Below are 14,080 nucleotides of genomic sequence, written 5' to 3'. Positions count from 1 at the left end.
AGGTAGGGCATCTCAAAGAGACATACAGAGGTGAAAAAATTCTAGGGCAAATAGAGAAATTAAAAACAAGTCACTTGGTCCAACAGGACAGGTATATACTTAAAGAACTTAAATATGATACTGATGATCTCCTAACAAAACTATGGAAAGTTTTAATTGAAATTGGCTAACTGGGGATGACATCAACACCAATGTTTTAAAAAATGATTCAAATAAAAGTCAGGAAATTCCAGAGGTGTTAGCTTAACATGTGTTCTGATCAATCATAACTAAACGCACAGAAGTAAAATAAAGCCCTACTGAGTAACATGGCCTCTGCAAAGAAAAGCCTATAGTGCTAATCTGTGGATTGCTGACTGTACAAGAAATATGGATAATTTATTATTTATTTACTTCAGTTATTGTCTGCCTTTCTCAATGTGGATTACACAGCTAAGACTGATCTGGTAGCCATTATCAGTATTTAACAAAAACCATTCATCAAAACTTGCAAGTTATCTTAGTAGTCAGAGCATAACACAATGAGTCTTTCCATAAATTGGTAACTGATTAAGCAACATAAAGCAGTGTATTTGTTTGTTGCTTTTTTCTAGGTGAGGATCCAAGACAGCTTACAACATCACGCTCCTCTCCTCCAGTTTATCCTCACAACAATGCTGTGTAGTAGGTTTGGCTGAGAGAAAGTGACTAGGTTAATATCACTCCAGTGAGATTTCAAGTCAGGGTGGTGATTTCAATGTAGGTCTGTCAGATCCTAATCTGGCATTCTAACAATGGAGGACTATATGCAGAAGAACACTCTAGGAGTCTGTAGAACTGGGACTATTTAATATGTTCATATGTGATCTGAGAATAGTGAGCCACAAAGATGGCACCAAAGTATTCAGGGTGGTGAAAACCAACGTGAATTGTGAAAAACACCAAGAGAATCTCTCCAAATTGTTTGTGTTTATTAAACTTTTAGACCGCCCTCCCACAAAGGGCTCAGGGTGGTGAACAATGGTCATAAAAACAATAAAATCACAATTAAATATACTTTATAAAAACAGATGTACACAATAAAACAGACTGGCTCAGATGGCAACATTTATTCACTCCCTTACTATACCCACGGGAGTAATTGAGTAAGAGAATACAAATATGGCAAATGAACTTCAGAGTAAGTATTTATAAAAGTAGAAAAGTAAGTATTTATAACATGATACATGTTGAGGGAAAAATTATAACTTTTAATTAAACCCATACAGGAGGCCCAAAACACTTGGGGCAAATCAGGAAGAGATCTTGGACTCAGCATAAATGTTCTCAGTTCTGATGAAAAGTGAAGAATACTTTTCTGGTGACTTCAAATCAAAAAGAATATCTGAGAGATAGAAAAAATGAAGAAAAGAAAAACCAAAATGTCTAGCAGCTCAATCCAGAGCTATCAGGCTGGTGGGGACAGCGCTGCCTGAACAAAAAACAAAATCCTACCTCTGTCGGCAACTCCACTGGTGTAGGGGGGCTGAAAGGGCTCTGAAGGTCAACTGTGGTCAGCCCTGTCCTCCAGGACACCCCCTGGATGCTGGTGTAGCTCTGGGTAGTAAGGTGTGCCAGTGCAGACCTAGGCGCTTGCCGGAGGTCGCAAGGCTTCTCTGCAGCTGGGCACTGATGGGTTTGCCTCTCCACCTGCCTAAGTGCCCGCAGAAAGCAAATCCACTGGCGTAAGCCTGCCCCACCTCTGACTGTCCTGCCAATGACTGAATTGTGAAGTGTTTGATACTATTTTTTCATGGGTCCCAATTAAGGGGAAACTGCAGTATGAAGTATGTGAATAAAAAAGCTTCCCTTCCCCTACAATTCAGGGACATGAAATGAAAGTGATGAGCAGTACATTCAAAATCATTAAAAAAGTACTTCTTCAGTCAACACATAATAGTCTTATACATTGCACTGTGCTATACAATCTATTGACAGATGTTGCAGAATGTGACTTTCTGCTACAGTCCACTCCAGTTTTGTTTCTAAGGGTCACTGGACCCAACAGCAACAGTAAAAGAGACAAAGTTGGAGTCTGTAGTGATAGAGAAAAATTGGCAGAAATAACCATTACATCTCTCCAAACAGAAATACCATTTTGCTGGAAGAAGAGCATGGTGGGATACACAACACTACCATTAATTTCAATAGCTTTAGAAGATCATGAAAAATACTGGGTGAGAAATCTATCAATATCTATTGGCTAAATAGAATCTCCATATTTAGGGGCAGTCTACCTCTGAATACTAATTGCTTTAATAGCCATGCTGAACTACTGATCGACCACTATGGAGAATAGGATTCTGGACAAGATGACCCAACAGGGCATTTCTTATGCATTTATTTTTTAGGAACACAGCTTCTTGTGACACCAAGTCTCATGGCAATTCTATATTAACCACATTATTCTGCTTTGTATTCGAAACAGGTTATGAGCTACATGGTCTAGAAAATCTACCAGATGGACCAGCTCTTATCATTTATTACCATGGTGCCCTTCCTATGGACTATATTTTATTCATAGCAAGACTCTTTCTACAAACAAAGATCATCTGTCGTACAGTGGTTGATCGTTTTGTCTTTAAACTGCCAGGTAATACTAATTTGTTAATTCTCTGAAGATTACAGACAGAGGAAGTATGTCAATAACCTTTGGGTACAGCAAGATGGGTACTCTTTGATAATACATAAATTTAATGCCAACTCAGTATGAGAAGAATTTCAATCTAAGAATGATACAGCCTCATGCTGAGTTTTCTTCTGTTCAGTTACTCATTTGATAGTGACACTATTCCCAACGGTGACATCTGAAATTACATCAAAATGCAAACATCAAATTTACTATATTATCCCACTCATTTCCTCATTAAAGATAAAATTATACACAGCCACCCACAAGCACTGGGCTTCAGTTTCTTGAACAGCCGATCCTCATACCACAATAGCAAATTGTCCTTTACTGAGGGCTCTTTCAAAGCAGATTGTAATATGGCATGGTTTGGGAAACACCATTCAAACATCAAAGATCCTTGTAGCACTCAAGCATGCCTTAAACAGTTCTTTGGATCCTGACTTCTAGGTACCCATTCACCTAAGCCGAAGACATATGGTTGCCTTAGTTTTTATTCAAATATACTTAATTAATCATCAACCTTTATTTTGGCTTCAGAACTGAAAAGGAAATATCAGGATTCAATAACAACAAAAGAATTCTGGTCAAAACATTTTTAATGAGATCTGTGGATATAAGTGTTGCAGATCTTTCCCTTGTTCCTCTCATCCAACCACCCTTTCTACTCCCATCTACACATTCCACCGATGGATCAGTTAATCCAACTTATTCCTAATATCCATTAAGCTGCACCTTCCTTTTCTGCTGTATTCCGGTTGATTTGGAAGGGGAGAAAAGGCCCTTTCCTTACTTATTAAAAGCCAGCAGCAACTGACGGCAGAGTCCTTGGATTCTTCTACTGATACAGCACCATTTTCCATTGCAAAGGTGATTTGAAGTGCAGCATGTTCCTCTGATGCTAGATTCTTCTGTACATCAGTGTTCTTCAATCAACTAAAAAGCACCTAATGCCAGAGACAAGCACTACATTGCAGAGTACCATAAGTATATAAAACATAAGCTAACAATAAATTGAGTAGAGGTAAACGGTTGTACTGTTCTACAACATCTCAATTTGACATTGAACAATAGAAAAGTCTTGAAGGAATGTGCTTGAAGCTCTGCAAAAAGCCATTGTTTAATTGTGGTTTATATTATTATATTGTTATATTGTTATATTGTTATTAACTGAGCAGTCATTGAAACTAAGGTTGTTTCTGCATGGGCAAGCGAGCGGGGGTGCACCGACATAGTTGCAGTTGGTGCACCCCCCCCCAGGCCATTCACGTGCCATTCTGTAGATGGCCCCGGTGCCCCAGTGGCCTGTGGGGCCGCCTTCGCACGGGACATGCTGCTCTTTTCCCCCTCTTACCTCCTCTCAGCTGCCATCGCTGTAGAGAGGACACGCTCCCATGGCCATGGTGACGCTTCTAGGGATGGAGACCAGGAGGTGTGTCCTCTGGCTTTTCTACAGTGACGGCAGCTGAGAAGAGGTAAGGGGGGGGGGGGGGGGAGCGGCATAGGGAAAACACCGCCTTCCACCTGCTGCTGTTTGCACGGCAGCGGGTGGAAGGTGCTGCTTTTCAAAAAAACTCGCTTATTGAGCGAGTTTTGAAAGCAGCATTTTTGCGTCGCTTGAGGGGGGCGAGCACAGTGCTGCTGTGATGCAGCAGTCCCAGCTGTGCGAATAGCGCCTCAAGGACGGTGTTTTTACTGTTCCTGGGGCGCTGTTTTCCGCCCGTGTGGAAATAGCCTAAGACACTATATCCATTCTCCATTCTCCAGCGTAATCTTCCACAGCTTTTAAAGGCCTGCCTAAAGAGAGTTGAGTCTTTCAGCTTCCTGGCTCTTACAGTAGAGTAGGCCTTTCCTCAAGATGTAGACAGACAATTGTTATTAAAACCAGCCTCATCCTTCATTATTTTAACTCTACAACTCTCCTCACCTCTGGCAGGAAATAAAATTTCTTTAGCCAAGAAATGTCTTTGTTGCTGGCCACAACTGAGCTGTCAGTGGACTTTCTGTGATGGCCAGAAGATGGCCACCAACTGGGCTACTGCCTGGTCTATTGGAAGCTCAATCATACCCATTTAGGGAGTTGAGAGGACCCCCTTCCCCTCCCATTCCCAAGATAAATATTAGTGTTGCATTTTTAAAAAACTACTTAATGTGCCATGTTCCACAGTTCTGATTATAGGTCCCATATTTCTTTTTTACAGGATATAGAAGACTTCTAGAATCATTACATATGTTTACTGGTATGAAGAAAGATTGTCTCTCTCTTTTGAAAGACGGCAATTTGATATCTATTTCACCAGGAGGGACCCGAGAAGCCCTGTTTAGTGATGAAACCTATAAAATTATGTGGGGCAGCCGTTCAGGATTTGCTCAAGTTGCCATAGATGCAAAAGTGGTGAGTACTAAGAAATGAATGCTGGAGCAACAAATGTGTATCTTCCACAAAGTCCCTCAGTAAGAACAGTACCTTGTGAATGGGAATGACATTAATAATCTTCATATTTCTAGGTAGCATTTTTCCTTTGATCTGTCCCTAGACTAGTGGTGGCGAACCTATGGCACTCCAGATGTTCATGGACTACAATTCCTATCAGCCCCTGCCAGCATGGCCAATTGGCCATGCTGGCCGGGGCTGATGGGAATTGTAGTTCCTGAACATCTGGAGAGCCGCAGGTTCCCTACCCCTGCCCTAGACCTTTCAGTAAAACTATCCTCAGTCACTAAGTATGGATTGTGTTCTATTACATTGGTAGGTTTCTAAAGGACTGTTCTCTTTAAAATCTGAATGGCACAATTGCTTCTCCCCTACATTCATACTACAATGATCTAGTTAAAAATGTATTAAGGGGACCACACATGGTAGCACAACCATAGGAATATTTATTGCCCATCGAGGGCATGAAAATAACTATGCCAGTCTCATGTGGTTTCCTATAAATATTAGGATTGTCATATGCGATGGAGCAATGAAAGCTGTCAAAAGCCTACTCTGGTAACATAAGAACAAGTACTATATTTCTAATCAATTTACATTTTCTGCAGCCTCCTAACTGCTTGATTTATGCTTTAATACAGGGAAAACTAAGATTATGCCTACATTCTCACAAATCTTCTCTCTGTCTCTCTCTCTCTTTTAGCCTATCATTCCTATGTTTACACAGAATGTCCGTGAGGCATACAAGACGCTAGGATATATACGTAAGATATCCTATGTATCACCCTAACTATCAGTAGTGTTCTTTTTTTAAAAAACAAACAAACAAGATGTTTATATCAATTGAACACTAGTCTGCTTCATATGACAAAGCAATTAGTTTATTTTTGCTATTGTTTTCCATACAGCAACTGGGACTGGAGTATTTTTTTTTTCCTGCTAACTGGGACTGGAGTATTTTTTTTCCTGCTGAAATTGTGTGAACAAAACTTGTTCATTATTACCTATAGGCCATTTTAAGATAAAAAGGAATGGGTCTACTGTCGGGTGTTCCACATTTTTACTTTGCACACGATCTTCATCAATGATTCTTATCAGCACTTAACTAGTCATTGCAGGAATTTCATGGCCGCCAATGATACTAACTGCCTGTTGCCTGACATCTTTCTAATAACATGCAATAAGGGAAACTTGTGATTACTTAACCTTGTCCAGCATTTCACTGCCCTGCGAATGGCATCCAATCAATGGGGCTGGGGATATTAAAAGATCGGGCTGGACTTTGCATCATCAATTAATCTTATTCTATATGTGAGGTTTCTAAATATTTTGTTCATCTCTGGTTAATTCTTTCAGAAATGCCTTGAACTTTCATTAGCAAAAAAAGATCACTTTCCTATGTGCAGTGTACTGCTAGATTACTAAAACTATGAAGCACTTCTATCTCTGTATTGTCGAAGGCTTTCACAGCCGGATTCAACTGGTTGTGGTGGGTTTTCCGGGCTGCGTGGTCGTGGTCTAGTGGATCTTGTTCCTAACGTTTCGCCTGCTTCGGTGGCTGGCATCTTCAGAGGTGTATCACAGAGGGAAATGTGTTACACACTTTGTCCAGTGAGAAGGGAATGTTTTAGTGGGGTATAAATTGTCAGGTCCCCAGGTGGGGAACCAATCAGTAAGTGTTTGGGTGGAACTTGCTACACAAAGGTGTGGTTGATAGTATGTTACACACAGTCTCACTGGACACTGTGTAACAGACTTCTCTCTGTGATTCACCTCTGAAGATGCCAGCACAGATACAGGCAAAACGTTAGGAACAAGATCCATCAGACCACGGCCATACAGCCCCGAAAACCCACCACAACCAACTTCTATCTCTCACTACACTGGGTACACTGGTTTAGAGGTATGCATTTAGAATTTATAACTGAGATTAGTTGTTTGGGGACAGACTCAAGAATACTCACAATAGCGCAAAGTCCACTAAAAATCCCAGGAGTAACAAAAAAAATATCCTGGAATTGTAGGGAGGCACAGGAATGGGAGGAGAAAAGAGGAAGCTGTCCAGGGAAACGTTTCTTGTTAGGCAAAAGAGATGATGGCTAACAGTTAATAGTGAGATAGGGTTGGCATCCAACTATGGCCCTGTAAATAATAAAGGGAAAAGATTGAACTGGCCCCAGACTTATTATGCCTGGATTGTTCCCTGCCATTAGCATTGAAAGCAACAGAGCCTACCCATGACTAGAAACTGGTGAATAGACAGGAAGGCTCTGTAGCTTTCTCAGGGCTTGGCTATCACAGCGGCTATTTTTTCTTTTGCCACTGGGAAAGGACTTTTTAAATTTATTTTCATCAGAAATTGAATAGCGTTACACTGATAGAACAGTACAATAATATGTTTCCCATGTTCTCTGAATTCCCAGCTTTTATTTAAAAGTAAAAATTAAGCCTCTGACCTCTGTTGCAGAGATATGCCTTATTTCTGCAATTAAATTAGTTACTTAAAATATCTTGGGCTGGTTTTCTTATTTTTCCTCTTTTCTTCCACGTTCCTATTGCCTAGTAGGGGAAGAAATAATGAAACAGTTGGCCTGAATTTCAAGACCCCCACCAAAGTGCCCAGAAAAAACTCCCTACATCAGTAATAACACTTCTGAAAAATCAGCTCCTGCTCACCTCTCCCCACCTGTACAACAGTTCTTCTGACTAGAATTGAAAGGGCTGTTTTTTAAAAATAAAATTGCACTGAGAATCTATTGGTGGAAAAATAGACCCATAAAATTGGCATGATCTACTGCATTATCAATAGACCCAAGCCAGCACCACACACACACACACACAGAGAGAGAGAGAGAGAGATGCAAAATGGTGGATTGGATTGGTGTGGCTGGGGATACTTTACAACAAGTGACTTCCCCTACAATCAGAAAACCATAGGAAAACCACATTGTGAAGCAAACAGCCATGCCACAAGCAGTAAGTGCACAAAAGCCATGTGTGAATAAGTTATGTCAAGTCAAAGCTAACTGCCCAACATCTAGATCCAAAGTTATTACATTTTTTGAAGTACACATCTCTAATTGTCTAAACAAGCCCTTGTACAGCAAAGCCTCCATTCCTCACCAGTGCAAATTTTCTAAACTTATACCTCACTGGCACAAGTGCTTTCACATGATGTGTCCCAAGCAATGGAAAAGTTTGTATTTGCACAGCATTCTGATATGCAGAGTAGGGCCCTATTTAGAACAAAAGAACGAGAACAGAAACCACTGACAAGATGCATTGTCTGTCTGAAAATTGTTTCCTTTTTCTACCCCACTTTCCTCTGTAGTCACAAATTTGTATTTAAAAAATGTTCAGACTAACTCTTCAGTGTGGTTGTATACATGTTAAGTTCCAAAAACAATGTTAATCAAAAAGCATTTGGGAAGCATCCCTAGGAAATGCAGAAAATATTATTACATTACACATTGCATTAATAGGGGGACGTTTGGAGTGGGGAGACCGGTTCATAAAAGCCACATATTCCAACAACTTCTAGTTTGCCAGTATAACTTCACTTAGGAGATTTGCATATTTAAGTATGAATTCAAAACTTCCTCTTGATACATAACATACACTACCCAATTTATTCTTTCACACAGGAGGACTGAAATGGCTATATGAATATAGCCGCTGGCCAGTGGCTCCTGTATATGGAGGGTATCCAGTCAAATTGCGAACATTCCTAGGAGAACCAATACCATATGATCCAAATATAACTGCTGAAGAGCTGGCAGAAAAGGTAAGCGGACTTAAAAACTTCTTAAAAACTTTAGAGTACAAACCCCAATATAAGTTTGGGAAGACACTGCCTGCCTCTGACACTCTTCTCAAAAATTTTAGAATATAAATCCCAGTATAGGTATGATCCTACTTGGTGTTCCTGGGCATTGTTTTTTCAAGTTGTTTCTCATCCATCAATAATAAAGGTGTGTTGTAAACATAAAATAATCACATTAAAGACATTTGAAAAAATTCTTTGCATGTACTTTATGAGCTAGGGGTAATTAAAAAAATTCTGATTTGGGTTTATTGGGGTGAAAAATTTTCATCAGAGTTGAAAAAACTGGAGAAACATGCAGGCCTGGGTGGAGGGCGGTATTTTTTAAGGTAGAGTCGCCAAATTCACAACACAGCTGCTGGTTCTTTTCCTTACAAGAACCCCAAAATTTGGTTAAGTTTGGTTCACACTCTCTCTCTCTCTCTCTCTCTCTCTCTCTCACACACACACACACACACACACACAGAGAGAGAGAGAGAGAGAGAGAGAGAGAGAGAGAGAGTCTGATTCCTCCCAAGTCCCTTGCAGCACTCTCTCCTACTCTTCCTGGAGACCTTGCTAGAGCTGTAGTTCTCTCTCCTTTCTCCATCTTGCCTCTAATCTAGGCACCTTTGCCAGGCACCAGAAGCCTGTGTCTCTGAGTGGATAATGACATTCTCAGGCTTGGAGCCATGTCCATCATCATCTTCACATCAGGAAAGGGGGAGGGTGCTGCCCTGTCTTTCCCTCATGTCTGCCTCATTTGTCTCAACATCCCTGTCTCAAGTGAGCCTTTCAGAGCAAGGGCCTCTAAGGTGCGTCTGTTCATGGGGAAGGGGCCTGTGCCATTATTGTTCCTTGGTGCAGTCCAAAGTTAGGTGGGAGAGCCTGTACTCTGGGTTGTTGGACTGCTAAATACCCTGACCCACAGCCTCCTTGCACCACCAGCCCCCATGGTCCCCAGTGGCAGAAGCTAGCTGCCTGATTGCCAGAGAGTTTCTTTCTACTCCACAGTTCTTTCTACTCCACAGTCTACTCCAACTGGCCTTGTCAGTTGTTAAGCCCAGACAATGTGGCAAATCTTTTAGATCCTTTCCAATCTGGGTTAAGACCCATTTATGGAACTGAAGCAGCACTGGTCACAATGGTGACCACTATGCCAGGAGAAGGACAGAGGGTACACGATGCTGTTGATGCTCCTGGACCTCTCAGCAGTTTTTGATACCATCAATCATAGCATCCTTCTGGACTACTTTTCTGGGCTGGGATTGCAAGGCACTGTTCTGTGGTAGTTATGGTCCTACAAGCTTTCATAAGGTGGTGCTGGGGAACTGCTGCTCAGCCCCTTGACCTACAGGTCAGACAAGGTTCCAACTTGTCCTTGAGCTCTTTAACAGATACATGAAACCACTGAGAGAGCTGAGCAGTATGCAGCTGACATTCAGCTGTATCTGATGCTTCCAGCTCATCCCAGGAAGGCTTTAGAAACTTTGAACAGGTGGCTGTTGGCAGTGGATGCAGGTTCATGAACTGAAGTTTAATGTATGTATATTTTTGACTTTTCCCATGCCCAAGCAGAGCTCAGGGCAGCAAACAATTGTTAAAAACAATACATCATACAAAATCCCAGTATATAGTTTAAAATCAGTCAACGGTCAACAAATATATGGCACACTAAAATCCCACTGTTATCTTACCTTGCTCAAATAGGCCCACAACCTTTCACTAAAAACAGGAGGGGCAGGGAGAGGTTCTGTCTGGTGGCCAGTGTTCTTTGCAGAGTGCCTGAAAAGTCCTCAATCATATGCCCTGCAGAACCAAGTAAGGTCCCAACAAGACAGAGCTGCTACTGGTGAGCAGAAAGTCTGACCTGGGATTTAAGGTGCCAACCATTCTGGATAGAGTTACACTCCCTTTGAAGAAACAGGTTTGTAATCTGGAGGTGCTGCTGGCCCTGGTCCCATTGCTGGATAAGCTGTTGGCAGCTTGGCCAGGAGTGCCTTTTACCATTGTATACTGGTTAGCCAGGTGTGCTCCTTCCTTGGCAGAAGAGGTCTGGCTACTTTGGTGCATGCCCTACTTACATCTACATTAAATTATTGCAATGTGTTCTACATTGGGTTGCCCTTGAGAAGTGTTTGGAAATTTTAATTGGTGAAGAATGCTGCTGCTAGAATGTTTACTGGATTGGGTTGTACAGACCATGCATCCAGTCTTGGCCTGGTCTTGGTCTATCTACTTTGGTACAGTTCTGGGGACCAATTAAAATGTTGGTGTTGACCTTTAAAGCCTAATATGATTTGGTACCAACATATCGGAAGGACCATCTACTCCTCTATGAACTTGTCCAACTACTATGGTCATCTTTGGAAACCCTGCTCTAGGTGCTCCACTTTCAGAGATTAAGTGGGTGGCACTCAGGTGTGGAAACATTAATTGTTTTAATGACATATTTTTATTGTTGGTGGAGGTGGTTTTAATGGTTTTCGTATGTTATTTTATTATGACTGATTTAATTTGGTAGCCACCTTGATAATGCTTGTGTGGACAGAAAGATGAGATATCAATTTTGTAAAATAATATAAGTAAATAAAATAAAGCTAAACAAACTAACAAAATAAAATAAACAAACCAACTAGGAAATGTTGAACATTTTGTCTAATTAACTAAAATATGCAGGGTTTGATCCAGAATTGATCCAGTAGAATTAATTCATTCTCTACTTTCTCTGTTCATTGTTCCTGCATGTGGAATTCTTTGGATCTGGCCCCTATCAACTGTAGATCTCAGTCTGTATTTGAACTGCTTAAAAGGAACATTTGCACATATACAACAGTTCACAAAGGGCATATACTCTATAATGGCCTATGTTATTCAAAATAACTGTGCTGTAAAATCAAAATGGAGCTTGCAGAGGGCTCCAAATCTCAACCAGTCTACAGTCCCCTCTTTTTTAAATGGGCAGGCAAACCTTGCAACTAGCTACAGGGAATGGTGCTACAGAAAGCAATGTTAAGTCACCTGGCGGAGATTTAATGTTGGACACAATTGCTCAGAGTCCTTCTGTTCACTCCCCTTCCTCTACCCGGATACAATAGGTCTTCCATTTATGGCCAAGAGGTGAACTTCCTTATAATTCACTTTTTGTTGCAGCTACTCCTGTTTTAAAAGTAAGACTAAAACAATTATTGTGTCATTGCCTGTCCTTTGCAATTCATGTTTTTATTTCTTTCCAGGCAAAGATTGCTCTCCAGGATTTAATACGCAACCACCAAAAACTACCAGGAAATACAGGACGAGCTCTACTGGAACGATTTTATAGCAATGGAAAGAAAGACAAATGATGATGAAAATATGATAAACACTGCAGGTTTCAATTATACATTTCCTTAGGCACCTTCCATACAGCACAGGTAGAATGGGCCGAAGGCGGGATAAAGTAACCCACTCTCCCGTTTTCACAGTCATGTGCCTCTATGCAGGCAGCAACTGGAGCCCATGTAAACAATGCGGGTTGCTGTTGTGCCTTCGCATGGAGGCGCCTTTTTTGCAACTTACCTCCCTCCGCTGCGTAACGACAGAGGGAGGCAGGCATGGGCCCCTACAGTCATGCTGACATCTTACGAGGCCACGAGATGTCCCCGTGTGGCTATGCATCTGTGAGGCAGGGACTTTTTAAAAAGGAAAGCGCGGGCGATTAAAGCGCCTCCTGGCCAGCCATTTGCTTGTGAGCAGCTGCAATCTGGATTTAAACAAAAGAATCACGGATAGAGCAATTCTGGAAAAAATGATTCAGGGGACTTAGCATGGGGCAGCCTTGCTTTAGGGGCAGGATCCATGTGAAGCCCCCCCCCCCCCAAATGGGTTTTTTAACATCCGTATCCTGGGTTTCTTGGCCTGTGCGGAAGGAGACTCTGTGTCTCTGCCATAATAGATGTCAAAAGTTTGTAATCCATTTAACAGTGAGATGGGTCTCTAAAATTTTGGTAATGTTGGATCGTTACCTCTTTATCTATTACTGTTGTATATGATTCTTGCCATGAAGAAGGCAATACTTTTTCTTTATTTCATGGTATTATTATTTTTTCTAATCACAATACATTGCTGTAAATCTATCTGGACCTGGAACTTTTCTCAGTTCCTTTATGGCTTGCAATTTTTTTTGAATCGTAATGGTTTTATTCAGTATGTCCCTGTGTAAGATGTAAACTTCTTGGTATGTATTTCTTTGATGCATATTCTATTGTTGAATCCTTTTGTATAATTCCAAAAAGAAAAGAGCAAACTATTCCTGTATCTTTAAAAAAAAATACATGAGTAATTTGATATCCTTTCTTCAGCTCTATTATTGTTCTTTTTTCAGTTTCTTTACTTAAATAATGTGCCAGGTATCTTTCTGAAGACCCAGGTTCAAATCCTACTCACTCATGGAAACTTCTTGGTAAAACTGGGCCAGGATCTGTTAGTTTTGCCTATGTTATAGGGCTGTGGTTGTAAAAATAAAATAGAAAAAAGAGAGAACAATGATGTAAGCTACTTTGGATCCTCAGTTTACAAATCCGTGCTTAAAAATTTCACTTCAAAGTACAGTTGATGTGAATTTTCTAAATCTCCTAAATCAGGACTGCTGTCTTGCACAGACATAATCTGATCCTCTGCCAATTCTACATTTTTTGTTTCTCATCAGGTTTGTTATGTGTATTTATATTCTTGGATGTTCACAATGAAACTTTAACCCTTACCTCTATTTACCTTGAGAATAAGTATATTTGAAAAAAAGCATTTCCTGAATCTAGCTGCAGTGTAAGCAAGCCTTAGGGCAGTGGTGGCAAACCTATGGCACTCCAGATGTTCGTGAACTACAATTCCCATCAGCTGAACTGATGGGAATTGTAGTTCATGAACCTGGACAGTGAATATGGAAGTCCCTACAGCCTTATAGGAAGGCGTCAACCTTCAAAAAGGGATGAAGAGCTCTCGAAGAAGCTGCAGTGCAGTCCTTGTTATTCCCCTAGCCTTTTTAGATGGTGCTGAGACCTGCCCCAGGGAGTGGTCAGCAGTGGAAGATGAAGGCTCCCAGGATGCCCTGCCTCCCCAGCCACTGGTTGGGAAGATTTTGCACAGAAAGGCGACATTTAGCTGGGTCACCCTTTGCTTGCATACCTTGTTTGAAAAGCAGCTGTGAGACTTGGAGAAG

At 41.1% G+C, this 14,080-nt stretch overlaps 1 protein-coding gene across 1 annotated transcript in view; it reads left to right on the top strand.

Annotated features, from left to right (window-relative positions):
• LOC125439090 (transmembrane protein 68-like) overlaps positions 1-13,305 on the top strand; it is a 37,740-nt gene extending 24,435 nt beyond the window's left edge. Inside the window, exons 3-7 of the mRNA XM_048507991.1 lie at positions 2,447-2,611; positions 4,849-5,042; positions 5,785-5,845; positions 8,726-8,865; positions 12,120-13,305. Of these exons, the coding sequence (XP_048363948.1) occupies positions 2,447-2,611; positions 4,849-5,042; positions 5,785-5,845; positions 8,726-8,865; positions 12,120-12,227 (668 nt within the window). The 3' untranslated portion in view covers positions 12,228-13,305. The remainder of the gene's footprint in view (positions 1-2,446; positions 2,612-4,848; positions 5,043-5,784; positions 5,846-8,725; positions 8,866-12,119) is intronic.
• Positions 13,306-14,080: the final 775 nt, after the last annotated feature.

The sequence above is a fragment of the Sphaerodactylus townsendi genome, linkage group LG09 (genome assembly GCF_021028975.2).
Source record: "Sphaerodactylus townsendi isolate TG3544 linkage group LG09, MPM_Stown_v2.3, whole genome shotgun sequence".
In the NCBI taxonomy this organism is placed as follows: Eukaryota; Metazoa; Chordata; class Lepidosauria; order Squamata; family Sphaerodactylidae; genus Sphaerodactylus; species Sphaerodactylus townsendi.
The sequence above is the reverse complement of the archived record's forward strand: the minus strand, read 5'-3'. Positions and strand labels throughout refer to the sequence as shown.